Source organism: Vicugna pacos, chromosome 6 (genome assembly GCF_048564905.1).
Source record: "Vicugna pacos chromosome 6, VicPac4, whole genome shotgun sequence".
NCBI classification, from domain to species: Eukaryota; Metazoa; Chordata; class Mammalia; order Artiodactyla; family Camelidae; genus Vicugna; species Vicugna pacos.
The window spans coordinates 33,148,039-33,165,244 of NC_132992.1; the positions used below are offsets into that span (position 1 = coordinate 33,148,039).

Genomic DNA, 17,206 nt, shown 5'->3' on the forward strand with positions numbered 1-17,206 from the left:
GAGAAAGAAAAGAAAATCAGAGTTGTTTCCCCATGCCCTCACCCCAGCCAAATGCCCAAAGCCAAGAACTACATCTGTGCCAACCCAAGCCTTGAGAGGGTGTGTGTATATGGTACTTTGGGATGGCCACAACAGAAACCAAACCAAAACAAAGAAAACCTACCAAAAATTTGTGCTGGTAATCAAGTCCCCAGTTGTGGTTCAGCCTCTAATCGGAAGCGATAGTGAGCATTTCTATTCAAAATCCTGCTGCCTACACTTCAGACTTAAAATAAGTCTGGCAAAAATGGAGCCACTGCTTACTTTCCTGGTCCCCTGAGACAAAGGGTTTCAGCCACTTAAATGCAAACTGCTAAACTGGATGGAATCTATAGGAATTATTCAGACCACCCCTCAAAATCAGGTCTGACAGGAATTGTGATCTTAATTTTAAATTATTAAGTTGAAGTTTCTAGTCTTTCTATAATCCAATGCAATAAAATGGTATTTGGGTTTATGTGTTAAATTGTAGTGAGAAATATACTGCTTAGAGGAATCTAGTGTTGCATTTCTATCCTCTCTATATAGAAAAATCTTCAGGACATATTAAAATCATGTAGTGGCTTGGTGAACATGGCTTTAGGGAAAAGGGAATTAGATGTTCTCAATAGTTAATACCATCAGGCTATGATAGCTAGTGCATTTCTTTCCACTACAGTGTGATTGGTTTATTTTTTGCCTAGTTCCAAAAGGCATCTGCAGCATCTTACTGTAATACACAAAAAACAAAACAATAGGAGAATATAGATTTTTAAAGTAAGGGTAAAGGGAAAATGGAAATATTACAATAAAATGACAGCAAAAGGAAAATTAAAACAGAAAAGCATTCTATAAGCAGTATTCCCAAATATTAAAGGTAGGTTATGAATTCAACTCTGAGTATCTTGGCAACTAAAGCAAACTGGAAAATACAATGAGATTCATATCCCTCTTAGGACATATAAAAGCTCACCAGTTCCTCAAGATGGGCAAAAAGTTTTGTGGTTCTTCTGAGAAGACACTGAGTAATATAGTGGACACCATCCTCTATAACACCTGACAGCAAATACGATGTTGAGTTTTACACTACTGTTTCTTGTAGAAACACCAAATGGGGATTCAGTAGGTCCTAAGCTTGTTCTGTCAGGTTCATTACAGTTTAGCCCAAATATGCTCTCCGATGCTATAGTTTAATATAGGGCTAAGTTTCAGACTGTCTAAATGGAGAGATGTTTATCCTTCAGACAGTTTTCTGTGAATGTTATTTCTCCAAATGGCACTTTTGATAAAAATTGGGCAACATTTAGTTATACTTTCTAGCAAATTGATGGACTGTAGTCCGTTTTTAGTCGATAGCGGGTCCTTTGAAAACTTTAAAAGTTGCCTTAAATGTGGATACAGGTGAGATATAAATAAATTAACAGTATTTTTAAAATCAGTCAGGAAACGTAATATAATGGAATGTTATATAACTCTTTATTCATTCATTCAGCAAACATTCAAGCATCTTCTGTGTGCTAAGCATAGTTCCAGGCACTGGGGCAGAGAAGTGAACAAATAGGTACGAATTTCTGCCCTCATGTTACATATACTCTAGAAATGGAAACAAACAAAGACTAACTACATAAATAAAGAAATTTCACAACATTCATTAACATAACATTTCACATTAGGTGACAAGTGCTATGGAGAAAAATAATTCATTAAGACAGGATTGGGAAGGTGAATGTATAGGTGTCAATGTTAAATAGAGTGATCAGGGAAGGCCTCGTTTCTAAGGTAACTTCTAAGTAAAGTCATGAAAAATGAAATTAGAAAAATATTGTTCTTGATATGGAAAAATGTTTCTCTTATTGGGTGAAGAAAACAGATTAGAAAATAATATATACAGTATGATCCCATTTTGCTTAAAAAATATGTACACACACACACACACACCTCTATATGTATTTGTGTATTGAAAATTTCAGGAAGGGTATATGCCAAAATATCATTAGTGATTATCTCTGGGTGGTGGATTTTATGGGTGATTTTATTTTTTCACTTTGCTGTCAATATTTTCTGACTTTTGATAAGGAACATATATTTCTGGTACAGATTATCAAAACAAGTTCTTCAGGCACAAAGCTTTCTAAAAGTTAAACAAACAGAATGGAAATTAAGCAGCCAAAGAGAGGCTCTTTCTCATTTAAACAGCCATCCTACTTCCATGCAAAGGTGGACCTAGAAAGTTAAGGTAGGCCAGGCCAGACTTTGCATCAGAAAATAACTGGTATCAGTTCCAAAACAGAGGTAAGTAATGATCAAGGTTCCAAGGTTCTGTATCAACACTGTCCAACAGAAATATAATGCAAGCCACATGTGTGGTTCTACATTTTCTAGTAGCTTCATTAAAAAAGCAAACAGAGGTAAAACTAATTTTAATAGTATTTTTAACTCAGTCTTGAAAAACTATTATAATCTCAACCTGTAATTAATACTGAACAAATATAAGTTATTTTACAGTTTCTTTTTCATACTAAGTCTTTGAAGTTTAGTGTATATCAACATTTCCAGCACATCTCAATGCAGACCACTCATATTTCAGGAGCTCAGTAGCCATGTGTCACTAGTGGCTACCATATTAAAAAATGTACTTCTAGATCTGAGAAAATTATTGCAGCCAGTAAAAGTAAAAATTTCAAAGCAGGAGTTAAAAATAGGAATGAAACCACCAGGAAGCCAAATATTTATGTTGTTACAGTGAGAAAACTTTTCCTTTCTGGACAGTACTGGACATGCCCTCATCCATTTTTACTGATTTAATTCTCCTTTTCTCAACTCCACTGACCATTCACTTTTTGACACATTTTTCCTAAGGGCACAACAGCACTTAGTTCTAGTTTTTCTAAAACTCCACAGCCCTCTATTGACAGGTTATTGCTGAAGGAAGCGTATACTCATAATGGGTGAATCTTACAACATTACATACCACGTTTTAAAAAATTCATTCTCAGAGGAAAGCTTATCTCTTTGATGTTCTCTATGCATCAACAACAGGCAAGATATTATGTAAGACTATTATAGAAGATAATTTATTCAGTTAGGATTTATTGAGCACACAGTGATAGGCAATGGCAATACAAATATAATTAAGAAGGCGTCCTTGCCTTTTACAGTTTACAGTCTGACAGGGAAGTATCTTACAGCTCACCAGGCAAATATCTTTTAAAATGTGTTTGTAAATTTTAAATAAAAATAATACATGATATGGTGGGAAAAAAATCAGAACATACAAAATTATACAGATCAATAATCCACTACCTAGAGAGAACCACTATTAACACTGGTATATTTGTTTCCCATCTTTTGTCTGCACTTATATTTTATGATCATACTGTATATACAATTTTGAATACTGCAATTCTGCTTACTATTATACTGCAAGCATTTTTCCTTGTCATTAAAAATGTTTTGAAGACATCATGACTATATAAAATTACATCTATGTTTGTACAATAATTTTCCTGAAAAGTGCCCACTTGAACAATCAAGTTGTTTACATTTTTTCACTGTTATGAACACCTTTATTCTCAAATGTTTGTCTAGTTTTTAGATTATTTCTTTGGAACAGGTTGTAAGAAATACAATAATAGGGTTAAGAATCTCAACATTTTAAAAGCTTTTGTTGCATATTGCCAAAGAAAAGATTGCACTGGTTTATTCCTTTTTTCCCCCAATGCCCAAGTTGTTTTTTAAAAAATCAGAAATTACATAGTTTTAATCAAACTTATATACAATTTTACAGTCTACTTCTTTGGCCTAAAAAAATTATTTTTTCCAAGTTATAACATGCTATGTGTAAATCTTTTTTTTAAATAGGTGCATAATAATCATCTTTGGTTGTAGTTATAGTTTGCCTAAACATTTGTCTATTGTTGGAATTAAGTCTTTTTCCGATTTTAGCATCATACTTTCCTCATCCCTAAAAAAAGTTATGGTATTGAGGCTGTTTACTTCATAATGTTGTGAGACTTCAATGAGATTATATAATAAGAAGTCAAGGATGGTGCCTGTTACAAAATCAAGTACTCAACAAGATTGGGATTCAAAGCCATAATTTAAAAAAAAATCATATTTCCCTTGATTGGCTTTCTTAGTTTAAATTAGGTACCAGTAAACATCAAAGTTTTGGTTAGGTTACAATCAGTAGAAAAGATTCTTCTTCCAGCAAACTCACAATCTTTTAGAGCTTGTCTTCAGTGCTCGACTTAATTCTCCCAGATCACTAAAGCTGAGATGGATGAAGTAATTTTCAGTGAAATTTTAAGCAACTGTGACTCTGCTCCAAGACCCCTTGTTTCTGAGGTAAGGATTTGTGAGAAAAAATGAGGGTAAGGGGAAAAGTGGGGTATATGGAGAAGATTTTGACTTTTTGATTTGCTAATAGGCGTCTCATCTTGTCCAAATCGCCATACCCCAGCCATGCAAATCCTGTCTGGGTTGTTACGATTAACTATTTGTTTGGGCTCATGTGAATCTGGTTCTCAAACTGTAGCTTCGTCTGACTACAAATACCCCTGTTGCAAACTTAGCACCGTCGTTCCTTCCTTTTTAATAAATGCGTAGGATCACCATTAAACAAACTATGGCAACCCTGCCTTCCAGGGTTAGGTCTCACTGGTATCTCAGAGAGCAGCAGTGTGGTGGAATTCCTCTGGGGTCTGAAGGAAAGCACTGAAGATGAAGAGTGGCACCCAGATCCCCAATCAATGTATCCTTTGGTAGACTAACATTTATTTGGACACTTGCTATGTGCTGGGCATGTAGCCCCACGGTAGAAATGCAAATATTAGTAGGATACAGCCTCTCATCTCCTAGCTCTTATTAAGAAAGGCAGCACAAAATAATTAAGTACCCAGTGGAGGTAGGCCCGCTTTGTCATGGGAGAGGAGGGGAAGCTAATGGAAGGCTTCTCAAGAGAGGTAATGGTGGGGTTAGCAGCAGTCGGTTTAAGAGAGACTACCGCGTGTACTGAGGCACAGACCTGGGTGCAGGTATACCCACTGGAATAAGAAGTGTGGAAATAACTCACAAAATAGCCTTGTCTTGAGTTCTCTAAGGCCAAGGTAAGGAGTTTTGAGACTTTACCAGGCCAGCAAAGGGGCGCCAGCTCGGTCTGGTAGTGGTGTGGATTGGAGTGGTGACACTGGAAGCTGACCCTTTAGGGGCTGTAGCAAGCAGTTCAAGAGAAGAAAAAGGCTGAAACTGGGGCATGAGCAGAATGGTCGGAAATTACGCCTATGCAGGAAAACAGCACGTACAGGACTGGTACTGGAGAAGATTCCTCCCAGCTTACTGGTTTGGGGAGATCTGGCGGATAGTGGTGCCAATAACCTGGGTGGGAAAAGTAAGCTCCTTTCTGGAGAACGCCATTCAGAACCCTCCATTTTCAGCAACATCCCATCTGCTGGTGCATTCCTGGTAGAAGACCAGTTTCCAGAAACTGCCGCAGTGTTTCCGGTCTCTGCCTTCCAAGAGTTCACTAGATGGTAACCAGCAGTATCAAGATGGCGGCCTCCTAAAGCCTAGTCATGTGACTTCGGGTTTCCCTCCCTGGAAGCCCGGCAGTCCGTTCGGGGGTAAGGTTCATCTTTCACGAAACGCTGTCAGCCCTTCGAATCTCGCGAACCAATCGGCATTTGAGACTGGGTCACTTCGGCGAGGCAACCAGAAGATTGGTCCTTTCCACTCGCCTAGCCGGCGGCCAATCACTGAGCATCATGTACTTCTCGACCCGCCCGTAGGCGGGGAGAAGCAGGAATGTCGTCACAGCGTGGCGGTATTGTTACCTAAGAACTTGAGAGGAGGTGGGATGTGTGTTGATTGACAGACCGACTTCCCCTACCGGGATTTGAGAATTTGGCGCAATCCCCCGCCTTAGGGGTGGGGTTTTATTTGATTGCCAAGTAATATTCCCCAATGGAGTCCTAGTTTATGGTGACGGGCAGGCTGCTTGACTAATGAGTCCTCGGCGTGGCCGGCGCAGCTCTCCAATCGCTGGGCGGCGGGCCCCAGTCTGAGCGGCGATGGCGGCGGCGGCGGCGGCGGCAGCAGCAGCGGGGGCTGCGGGCGGTCGGGGCTCCGGGCCGGGGCGGCGGCGCCATCTTGTGCCCGGGGCCGGTGGGGAGGCCGGGGAGGGGGCCCCGGGGGGCGCAGGGGACTACGGGAACGGCTTGGAGTCTGAGGAACTGGAGCCTGAGGAGCTGCTTCTGGAACCCGAGCCGGAGCCCGAGCCCGAAGAGGAGCCGCCCCGGCCCCGCGCCCCCCCGGGAGCTCCGGGCCCTGGGCCTGGCTCGGGAGCCCCCGGCAGCCAGGAGGAGGAGGAGGAGCCGGGACTGGTCGAGGGTGACCCGGGGGACGGCGCCATTGAGGACCCGGTGAGGGAAGAAGGGCGAGCGAGCAGGCCGGCGACCGGCAGGCCGGGTCACGGGAGGCCCAGAGCTCGGGCGAGCGGGAGGCAGGCGGGGGGTGGGGGTGGGCGGGGAATAACGTGGCTGGGGCCGGGCCGGGGACGCAGCCTCGACCGCGAGAAGGAGCCCAGCCGGGTTGATTCGGGCGTCATGGGTGACTAGTGTTGTTCTAGAGAAGGTAGCTTGCTTTTCTTTTCATCATGACTCTCGCGTGGGGCGAGGGAAATGGCCGAGTATGGCTGGCGCTGCGCGCGGACCGAGAGCAGGGCAGAGCCCCTGCGTTGGTTCCTCTTAAGCTCTTCTCCATACCCTCCCCACTCATTGTAGGAGCTGGAAGCGATCAAAGCTCGAGTCAGGGAGATGGAGGAAGAAGCTGAGAAGCTAAAGGAGCTGCAGAACGAGGTAGAGAAGCAGATGAATATGAGTCCACCTCCAGGCAATGGTGAGTAACTGGCGGTTGCACGCGGAGCCCAGGTCCTCGGATTGGAAGGGTTATTGGAGCACAGTTTATACGGAATTAGATGCTCGGGACCTTGGAGCGGCTTGTCTGAACATTTACGGGGCAGGTGCCGTGGTCATAGTCCATTGTGTGTTTCTCTGACTAGTGTGAGACAGAACCTATGTTTCGGTGATGGTAGTCTTGTGCCTCCCTTTGTCTCTGTTACAAATGTGTTGCTCTTTGTTCTTGGTCTACCTCTACCGTTTGTGGAGGTTGTCGGCTGGCATTTGACCTTCAAGTCTAATAGTTCTTTTCATCATTTGGATCCTTTAGTTAGGAGTCCTAAGAAATTGCTCAGCTGCGGGGGAGCTTCCCCGCCAATCTAGAAATGTCGAGTCTCAGCCCACTTTTAATTTTGTTCACTTTTCAAATTATTTCAACCAAAGCTGTTCGATAGGTACTTGATTGGGGTCGGGAGGGAATTCCTGTGCTGTTTTCTTTGGTTTTTAAGAATGTATTAATCTGTTTCTTAATTTGTCAAATATTTAATGAGCATCTACTGTGTGTTAAACTGTCCTAAGTAATGAGTACAACAGGGAACAGAACAGACCAAAATCTTTGCCTTCTGCTAGTGGTGGTGGTCGTGGTGCATATATTGGCCAAGTAGAAAACAAGTGTTTTTTTTCCTGATTCTTCTTTCTTCAAAGCTGGCCCAGTGATCATGTCCATTGAGGAGAAGATGGAGGCTGATGCTCGTTCCATCTATGTTGGCAATGTATGTACTAGGGTGTTAATTGAGGTTGGGGGAAACCCTTATTTGGGGAGGTTATTTAATAAGAGTCTTGAAAGGAACCATCTCCAGGATAGGTGGTGGACTTAAGGAGTGAAGGGAAGGTTGGAATGAGGTGAAAGGTAGTGGTGATTAGCAGAAGCTCTGGGGTTGGAAAGAAGAGAGATTAGTTCCTTAGACAACTAGATTTGATGTGCTTTGAAGTAAATGTGTGGCACAACCCAAAGGCTAGTCAGGATGCCTGTTGAAATGGAAGTTTGCCCATTATCTGAAATGTACCCCCACAGGTGGACTATGGTGCAACAGCAGAAGAGCTGGAAGCACACTTTCATGGCTGTGGTTCAGTCAACCGCGTTACTATACTTTGTGACAAATTTAGTGGCCATCCCAAAGGGTAAGTGGGGGAGTAAGTTGAGGTCATTTTAATCACAGTTTATAAATAAATCAACTATGTTTTATATTGAGCAGTAAGTTAACTGGATGTTAAAATAAGTGGTCTTTGTTTTTTGAGATATATTAAGCATTATTGTTGGTATGTATCAGGGGTTGCACATAATTGCCCCTAGAGGCCTGACATAACAAAGATGAAGGGTGGGTGTGGGTGGGATCATGAACTAAAAAGGGAGGGCAGCTTCTGCTTGGCCCCACCTTGTTCCACCACCGTATCTTATTTTAAAACTTTTCAAGAGTGCGAATTTTGATTAAAATCTTCCATTAAAAGTTTCTTGGACAAATAATTCAAAATGTGAACACATTGTACTCAAAGCCTGCCTACAAGTTGGATTTGACTTATGAGCTGCTGTTTGCAACCCCAGATAGATAAAGTGGCAATTACTCTTTTCAGGTTTGCATATATAGAGTTCTCAGACAAAGAGTCAGTGAGGACTTCTTTGGCCTTAGATGAGTCCCTATTTAGAGGAAGACAGATCAAGGTAAGCTTTGCCCATTGCTGTTTGAGTTCTATGTCAGTTCTCCAGGTTGACTCTCAGCCTTTCTGTTGTACATCTCTCACTCTCAGGTGATTCCAAAACGAACCAACAGACCAGGCATCAGCACAACAGACCGGGGTTTCCCACGAGCCCGATACCGTGCCCGGACCACCAACTACAACAGTTCCCGTTCTCGATTCTACAGTGGTTTTAACAGCAGGCCCCGGGGTCGCGTCTACAGGTCAGGATAGATGGGCTGCTCCTCTCCCCCGCCTCCCATGAACCCTGTATGCTTCCTTCTCTCCTCATCTGAGGAACCTCCCTCTGTTATCCTCCCCTTGGTTCCAGGGACTTGGTCTCCTGCCTGTGCAGGGTGAGGAAGGTAGTTGCAGGCCAGGCCAGGAGGCCAGTCTCATCTTTTTCTGGAGCAGGAATTGGTGATAAGGGCTGGATCTGTCCATCCTGTTCTGAGAGATGCTTCTTCCCCCAGCCTTTATTTCCTTGAGAGTTGATGGCAGTGAAGGTGTTTACACAAAAGGCCGGGAAGAACAGGGCCTCAGTGCAGTGAAAGTGCTACTTGGACATTTGCTACTTTTCCCAGAGTTAGGGAGGGGTTGAAGTTTGAACCTCCCTTGGAAGAAAACCAGAGGCTAGCTGATCCTCAACAGTCATGTGGGAGGATAGTAAGATACTTTTTAACTAGCTGGTCTTTTGCAAGGTTGATTTTCTCACTGGGCCTAGTGTGGCGCCCATGGTGCTGCTTTACTTTACTTCCATGTCTTTACGTTAAATAGACAGGTGGGCATGTAGACCTTGGCTTTTCATAAGGTTTACCTATCTGCTCCCAGGAGTTAGGGAGAGTCTCTTGGTGAGGGCCTAGGGTTTAAGAGCTGTGGAGAACTGAAAACTGGATAAACATTGAGTCCTTTTTCTTGCCCCTGTGTCTCCGATGCACTTCTTTACTGCTACTGTTTGGCGAAGTATTCTATTAGTTCCCCCCTCCCATTTGCCAGGTGTGTCACTGTTTCTGGGATTGTGGGGTCAGTTTTAGGATTTGGAAGCTTCTTTTCCCCTTTCCCTTCACAGTAACTGGGGCAAGGGCCCACGGGGAGGGGCTTGTACTGAACTATTTAGTGATCATGTTAACACCTAACTCTCCTTCTTTCTTCCAGGGGCCGGGCTAGAGCGACATCATGGTATTCCCCTTACTAAAAAAAGTGTGTATTAGGAGGAGAGAGAGGAAAAAAAGAGGAAAGAAGGAAAAAAAAAAAAAGAATTAAAAAAAAAAAAAGAAAAACAGAAGATGACCTTGATGGAAAAAAAATATTTAAAAAAAAAAAGATATACTGTGGAAGGGGGGAGAATCCCATAACTAACTGCTGAGGAGGGACCTGCTTTGGGGAGTAGGGGAAGGCCCAGGGAGTGGGGCTGGGGGCTACTCATTCACTCTGGGAATTCGCCATGGACACGTCTCAACTGCGCAAGCTGCTCCCCGTTTCCCTGTCCCCCTTCACCCCCTTGGGGGCTGCTCAAGGGTAGGTGGGCATGGGTGGTAGGAGGGGTTTTTTTCACCCAGGGCTCTGGAAGGACACCAAACTGTTCTGCTTGTTACCTTCCCTCCATCTTCTCCCTAACTTTCACAGTCCCCTCCTGCCTGCTCCTGTCCTGCCAGGTCTACCACCCACCCCACCCCTCTTTTCTGGCTCCCTGCCCCTCCAGATTGCCTGGTGATCTATTTTGTTTCCTTTTGTGTTTCTTTTTCTGTTTTGAGTGTCTTTCTTTGCAGGTTTCTGTAGCCGGAAGATCTCCGTTCCGCTCCCAGCGGCTCCAGTGTAAATTCCCCTTCCCCCTGGGGAAATGCACTACCTTGTTTTGGGGGGTTTTGGGGTGTTTTTTGTTTTTCAGTTTTTTGTTTTGTTTTGTTTTTCTTTGCCTTTTTTTCCCTTTTATTTGGAGGGAATGGGAGGAAGTGGGAACAGGGAGGCGGGAGGTGGATTTTGTTTATTTTTTTAGCTCATTTCCAGGGGGTGGGAGTTTTTTTTTAATATGTGTCATGAATAAAGTTGTTTTTGAAAATAAAAATTGTTTGGCCTTTTGGGTGTATGGTTTATTTATATGTCTTCCTATTCTCTCTTAGATCCCAGATGGCTGTTAATTCTTTCTGGAAGTGCTGGTGTTGTGGAGGGGAAGTTCCCACTTATGAATTAAGGAGTAGGAGTTAGAATTACAACTAGCAGGAACGTTATGTGTTTAGTTGAGGATGACGGGTTTTCTAGAAAGCATGTAGCCCTGATTGGCATTGGAGAGGTAAATTAAATAAGCCTGGGGACGTAAAAGAATGGCCACATTGGTGTGCTGTAATAGCACTTGTGTGTGCTTCTGATAAAATTTATGTGCAATTGTATTATCTACAGCAGCAGCACTAGATTCTTAGGTTGGGGTCTGGGTAGCCGTTCTTGTTTTCTTTATCCAAGGATAGATTCAAAAATGAAAACAAACCAACATTTAGTTAAAAAAGGTAATAGCAGAGCTTAATGTTGTCTTTAGCTGTGCAGTGACCAGTTACTATGTTCAGCTAACTTACTTCGGATCATTCCATTAATTAGGACTTCACTGGCTTTTCATTGAGTATCCTTAAATTTAGAAGTTTAGTTACTTGGGCATATTAGTAACCTAATTTCTCCATTTGAGATTATAATGTTAGATTGGTCTTAAAATACTTGGGTGCTGCATCACCTACCACCCACCAAGACTTCATAACCTTTTCCATTACTTACAGGGTTTCTAAATATTTAAACCTCTTGCAGTATTCACTTACATTCTTAGGATGTTTTGTTCATGATTACCTCTGATCTAGGTGCTCTCTTGTTCAATAATCTTAGGTTAAAGAAATGGCTCTCCATATCCATGGAGCCTTAGCCCACCTGTCAGATGGCTTTGTATTCTGAATTCTCAGGTTAGTATCAACCACATAATTTAGTATTTGATCATTTATTGTACTGCCTTTTAACTGTGTTATTCATTAGGTGTTTGGGAGTCTTTTCTCTAACTGGATTGAACTAGAATGGTGCCTTGTAAGCTGAGTATGGAAACTTAAGAGGTTGATGAGCAAGAGTTGGAAAAAGTGTTCAATATTAACTATTAGGAAAGTGTCATATCCTAAGTGGTTTGATGTTCCTAGTGCTGGGAAGGTCTGTCCACCAGGGGGCACTAAGTGGCTGTCAATCTTGGAGGGTGAATTGTTTTGGTTTTGTTTTGTTTTTTTTGGACACTTGTTTTTAATTTTCTATATTCAGTCAGTTCTACTCAACATCCTGTCCATTCTCCTCTCCATTCTACTTTAATTGCTTGAGCAACTCCCCATCTTCACTGTAGTGAACGGGCAGATAATTTCTGGTTCCAGACTTTCCAGAAAGGCCCTCATGCTGCCAGGTGTGGAACTAAGGCCTTTCCCTTTTTGATCCTGATTGAATTTTCCTTCCACAGCCCTCCCTACATATTTTGCACTGTGCATTCAAGTGGAGTTTTACTTTATTTTCATGTATTGCTTATGCTGTTCCTTCAACCTGCTATGCCCATCACATCTATTTTGTCAGAATCAAAATAGAAGCCAAGGTGTATAAGCCAGGTGTATAAGCCAAGTACCACAGCTGGGAAACTTCTTGATTCCCTAAGCAGAATGAATCACTTCTATACTGAGGGCAAATTGTTCCTATCTCTGGTACTTCACGGTTTCATAACTCAAATAATTTCAACCCTGTTGCCCCACTTGCTCTTTGAGGGCATGGATTGTGCCTTTGTGTGGCCTCACAGTGCTTGCTACTTCATAGGTGCTCAGAAGGTGATAATTCACCTTATCGGGTGGATCCCTTTATTCTGGGCCTGCTGATTCCTGTCGTTACAGGAATGAGATTTTCTACTTTACCTAGTAGTGATTTTAGAAGAAGTAGCATGGAAAGCAAGTTGCTTTCCTTGAGAAAGATTGGTTACTTTTCTGTCATTTCTGATAAGCTCCCTCTAAACCAAGGGATAGGAATGAGCTCAGTCTCATTCGGATTCTGTGAGAGGGAAGTGTCCTTAAGGAAGAGACTGGGGGAGCCTGCCTATGAGATTTCTCTGGAGTGAGAGTCTGAGTCAGAGATCCCTAGGACTATAGGTGGATACAAAATGAGGACAACCCAGTGCTTTCTCAGGATTTGCCCAACCTGACACCAGCACTAGAGAAAAGCAGTTCTTGGGCTTTTTAAATAATGTTAACAGTTTCATTTTAAAAAGTCAAAAAACAAACAGTTTGCTTTTATGTGGTTAAATGCATAGATAGCCTTTGTCAAATCATCTAATGTCAACCCTGCTAATTTCTCATGCCTCTTTCCCCTTCTTTTGCTTATGGTAATCATTCATTCAACAGACATTTACTGAATACTTACCAAGTACTGGGCACTGTTCTAGCTGCTAGAATTTGTTAAAGAAAAAGGAGTCACTAAGGACTTTAATTTTCTTTGCTGAAGAAAAGTCAGTTTGCCATACTTCTGACTTGCGTCCCACCAAAAAGCTCTATGGATTTTTTTTTTGAGATATAATTCACATACCATACAGTTTGTCTTTTAAGTGTATAATTATAAAATTTGTCTCTTCGTGTACAATTCAGTGGTATTTAGTAGATACATTTATAGTGAGTATTATTTATACATACATATGTGTGTACATACATATATAGTAATCATCAGCATTACTTAACTTTAGAGCATTTTCCTTTTCAACAAACAGAATCCCTGTTCCCATTAGCAAGCATTCCCAATTTTCCTGTCCTCCCAGTCCCTAGCAACCACTAATTTACTTTATGTATGTATGAATATGTCCCTTCTGGATATTTCATATAAATGGGATCATACAATATGTGGCTTTTTGTGTCTGACTTCTTTCACTTAGCATAATGTTTTCAAGATTCATTCATATTGTAGCATCTATTGATATTCCATTCCTTTTTATAGCTGAATAATAAAATACTTCATTTTACAGTTGACCCTTGAACAACACAGGTTTGAACTGTGTGGGCCTACTTAAACATGTTTTTTTTCTCAGTAAATACATACTACATGGTTCATGGTAGGCTGAACCCACAGATGCAGAACCACAACACAGGGTGGACTGTAAAGTTCTTGTGGATTTTGAACTATGTGAAGGGTTAGCACTCTTAACCCTGGAGTTCAAGGGTCATCTGTATACATACACCACATTTTGTTTATCCATTCAGCAGTTGGTGGGTATTTGGGATGTTCCCATTTTTTGACTATTAGAAATAGTGCTACTGTGAACATCAGTGTACAAGTTTTTGCGTGACTACTTTTTCATTTCTCTTGGGCATATCTTCATGTGCTTACTGGCCCTTTGTATATTTCCTTTGAAGCAATGTCATTCAGATCCTTTGCCTATTTTAAAATTGGGTTATGTGTGTTTTTTGTTGAGTTGTAAGGGTTGATATATTCTGGATACTAGACCTTTGTCAGGTATATATGATATACAAATATATTTGTATTTGTATTATTGTATGTATTTCGTGGGTTGTTTTGTGTTTTGTGAAAATGGGTTGTTTTTTCACTTTCTTGATAGTATTCTTTGAAGCACAAAAGTCACAAAGATTTATGCCTGTGTTTCTCCTAAGAGGTTTATAGTTTTCGCTCTTATTTTAAGTCTTTGATCCATTTTGAATTAATTTTTGTGTATGATGTGAGATAGAGGTCCAATTTCATTCTTCTGCATGCAAATAATGCGTTTGTCCCAGCACCATTTGTTAAAAAGGCTATTCTTTCCCCCATTGAATGATCTTGGCACCCTTGTTGAAAATCAATTGACTGTAAATGTGTGGGTTGATCCCTGGACTCTCAATTCTATTCCATTGATCTGTATGTCCTTATGCCGGTAACACACTGTCTTCATTACTGTAGTTTTATAAGTTTTGAAAGTGGGAAATGTAAGTCCTTCAGTTTTGCTCTTTTTCAAGATTGTTTTGCTATTCTGAGTCTTTGACATTTTTATATTAATTTTAAAGCAGGGGTGGGTATAGTTCAGAGGTAGAGTGGGTTCAATCCCCAGTACCTCCATTAAAAAAAAAATGGAAACAATATATAATTTTTTAGAAATGCTTGAATTCTGTCAGAATCAGCTTGTCAATTTCTGCAAAAAAAGATAGCTAAGATTTTAACAAGGATTACCTTGAATCTGTGGATCAATTTGGAGAGGACTGCATCTTAATATTAAGTCTTTCAGTCCCTGAACACAGTATGTCTTTCCATTTATTTAGGTTTTCTTGAATTTCTTTAAACATGTTTTGTAGTGTTCAGTGTACAAGACTTGCACTTCTTTTATTAAAGTTATTCCTAAGTATTTAGCGTTTTGCTATTTTAAATGGAATTCTTTCCTTAATTTCCCTTTCAGATTGTTCATTGCAGTTGTACAGAAATACAGTTGATTTTGTATGTTGACCTTGTATCCTCGAAATTCAGTTGTAAGTTTACTAACTTTGCTGAACTTGTTTATTCTAGTAGTTTTTTTGTGGATTCCTTAGGATTCTTTCTATATAAGATCACGTCACCTGCAAATACAGAGTTTTACATTGCACTTTCTATTCTTGGTGCTTTTTATAGGCATATCTTGTTTTATTGGGCTTTGCTTTATTGCACTTTGCAGATATTGCATTTTTAACAAATTGAACGCTTGTGGCAACCCTGCATTGAATAAGACCATTGGTACCATGTCTCTGTGTCACATTTTGGTAATTCTCACAATATTTCAAACCCTCCACCAGCAAAAAGATTACAATTCACACTGAAGCTCAGATGATGATTAGCATTTTGTAGCAATAACTTTTTAAATTAAGGTATGTACATTGTTTTTTAGATAGAACGGTATTGCATGCTTAATAGACTACAGTACCATGTGAACATAAATTTTATATGCTCTGGGAAACCAAAAAATTTGTGTAACTTGCTTTAATGCAGTGATCTGGAACCGAGCCTGCAGTGCCTCCACAGTAGGCCTGTGTTTCATTTTCTTGCCTCATTTCCCTGGCTAGAACCTCCAATATAATGCTGAATAAAAGTGGCGAGTGCAGACATCTTTGTCTTGTTCCTGATCTTAGGAGAAATGTCTTTCATGATAAATATGATGTTAGCTGTGGGTTTCATAGGTGCCCTTTATTCTGTGGATGTTTAGGACAAGCACTTGCTGTTCCCCATGTGCACCATGCTCTGTCGTGTCTCTAAGCTTTGCACTGTTTCTTTTTCCTTTCTGTACCTGGCAAACTCAAGACTTTTCCTGTAAGATCCAATCCAAATATCTGAGCAGCTTTCCTTGACTGCCTCCAATAGAGTAGAGTATACCCTGCCCTCCTCAGAGCTGCCTCAGCACTTTGTACATTTCTCTGCATTTGCCATATAGGATTGTAATTAGTTACCTCTCAGTGTTATGAGCTTCTGCAGGCCAGGAACATGCCCTCAGACCTGAGGCAGCACCAGACAGTAGTGGATGATCAGTAAAAATTGGCTGCATGGTAGCCAGGCTAGGTTGACAGAGTGAGGAACGGGAGTGGCTTTCACGTCACTTCATGTAACTTTTTAAGATTAGATGTGTACCCCGTATATCCTTTTAATTTTCCCCTCAATAATCCATTATGGTTCTTAGTTGTGAATCCAACTAAAACATTTCTAAAAACAATTCATGTTTCATCAGTACAACCTCTCCAAGGAAAGAAGACTTTTCCTCGTTTGCCTGAAAATGATCTCCAAGTTCCTGGGGTACTTTCTAAACTTAATATTACAGGATAAGTAATACTTTCCTTCATGATGTTTGGAATCTATCTGGTATGCAGTAAGAAGATTGCAGGCGCTCAGTTCTCAAGATGTGACTATTCTAATTACCAGTCAACCCATAAGTTACGTCCCCAAACTTCAGTTTCCCCATCTGTAAAAGCCTAAAAAATAATAACCATTTTTCAAGGGGTTATTGATGAGGATCCAGTGAGGTCGTGTGGTTGGTGAATTTTGGAGCAGTGGCCAAGATGCTAGTTGTAGCTACACACAGTGACCTTTTCCACCTGGACCGTGAGTTGCTTGGGGATGAAGACTATTCTCCCTGTGCTTTGTTGATACTTCTCAAATGCTCCCATTCTTTTAGCCTTTAATGTGTTCGGTTGAAGTCAGAGAAGCTTGCTCTCTTTCCCCTACCCTCCTACAGGAGATGCTCTAGCTTTCTGAGTGTTTTTATTTTCCTTCCCTGGACCTTTATCCAGTGATGTGCGAAGAATGGGTTCATTGAAATGTCTCGACACCGTTCCTCACGGAGTGCTTTGGACAGTGCCATTTGCATGTAAGTAATTCCTTGGTTTTACATAGGTTCTTCCAAAAAGTCCAAGGGCTTTTTTGTTTACCATCCTGTTGGTTCTTACAGAATCTCTTGTTTTAATCACTGGCAATCTAAAGCTAAAAAGTCAACATTGGAGTCAGTTCAAACCCTTACAGACACTGATCTACAGAATGTGTGATGCAGAATGTCTTAACTGTGAAGGAACTGTGGTGGAGTA

The 17,206-nt window shown here is 41.2% G+C and overlaps 1 protein-coding gene and 1 long non-coding RNA gene across 4 annotated transcripts; one reads left to right on the forward strand and one right to left on the reverse strand.

Annotated features, from left to right (window-relative positions):
- Positions 1-1,472: 1,472 nt before the first annotated feature.
- On the reverse strand, positions 1,473-5,461 carry LOC140696860 (uncharacterized). Of its 2 annotated transcripts, none has more exons than XR_012073444.1 (2): positions 5,093-5,461; positions 1,473-1,611 (listed from the first exon to the last, which is right to left on the reverse strand). It is a non-coding gene; the product is annotated as an uncharacterized lncRNA (long non-coding RNA). The 2 variants fall into 2 exon arrangements; XR_012073445.1 differs by lacking the exon at positions 1,473-1,611 and adding an exon at positions 4,099-4,291.
- A 122-nt stretch (positions 5,462-5,583) lies between these two features.
- Positions 5,584-9,930, forward strand: PABPN1 (poly(A) binding protein nuclear 1). 2 transcript variants are annotated; one of them, XM_072962844.1, is made up of 7 exons: positions 5,584-6,437; positions 6,798-6,912; positions 7,617-7,684; positions 7,987-8,093; positions 8,544-8,631; positions 8,718-8,869; positions 9,801-9,930. In XM_072962844.1, the coding sequence occupies exons 1-7, from the start codon at positions 6,087-6,089 to the stop codon at positions 9,838-9,840; spliced, it is 921 nt and encodes a 306-aa protein (XP_072818945.1). In that variant the 5' UTR covers positions 5,584-6,086; the 3' UTR covers positions 9,841-9,930. The 2 variants fall into 2 exon arrangements, with proteins under 2 accessions (XP_072818945.1, XP_031534720.1); XM_031678860.2 differs by lacking the exon at positions 5,584-6,437 and adding an exon at positions 6,553-6,648.
- The last annotated feature ends 7,276 nt before the right edge of the window (positions 9,931-17,206 follow it).

Bases quoted from the DNA above. Each gene is read 5' to 3' on its own strand.
- PABPN1 (XM_072962844.1), top strand. From the start codon at position 6,087: ATGGCGGCGGCGGCGGCGGCGGCAGCAGCAGCGGGGGCTGCGGGCGGT. The intron at 6,438-6,797 runs GTGAGGGAAGAA...CACTCATTGTAG, and splicing joins ACGGCGCCATTGAGGACCCG to GAGCTGGAAGCGATCAAAGC. The intron at 6,913-7,616 runs GTGAGTAACTGG...CTTTCTTCAAAG, and splicing joins GAGTCCACCTCCAGGCAATG to CTGGCCCAGTGATCATGTCC.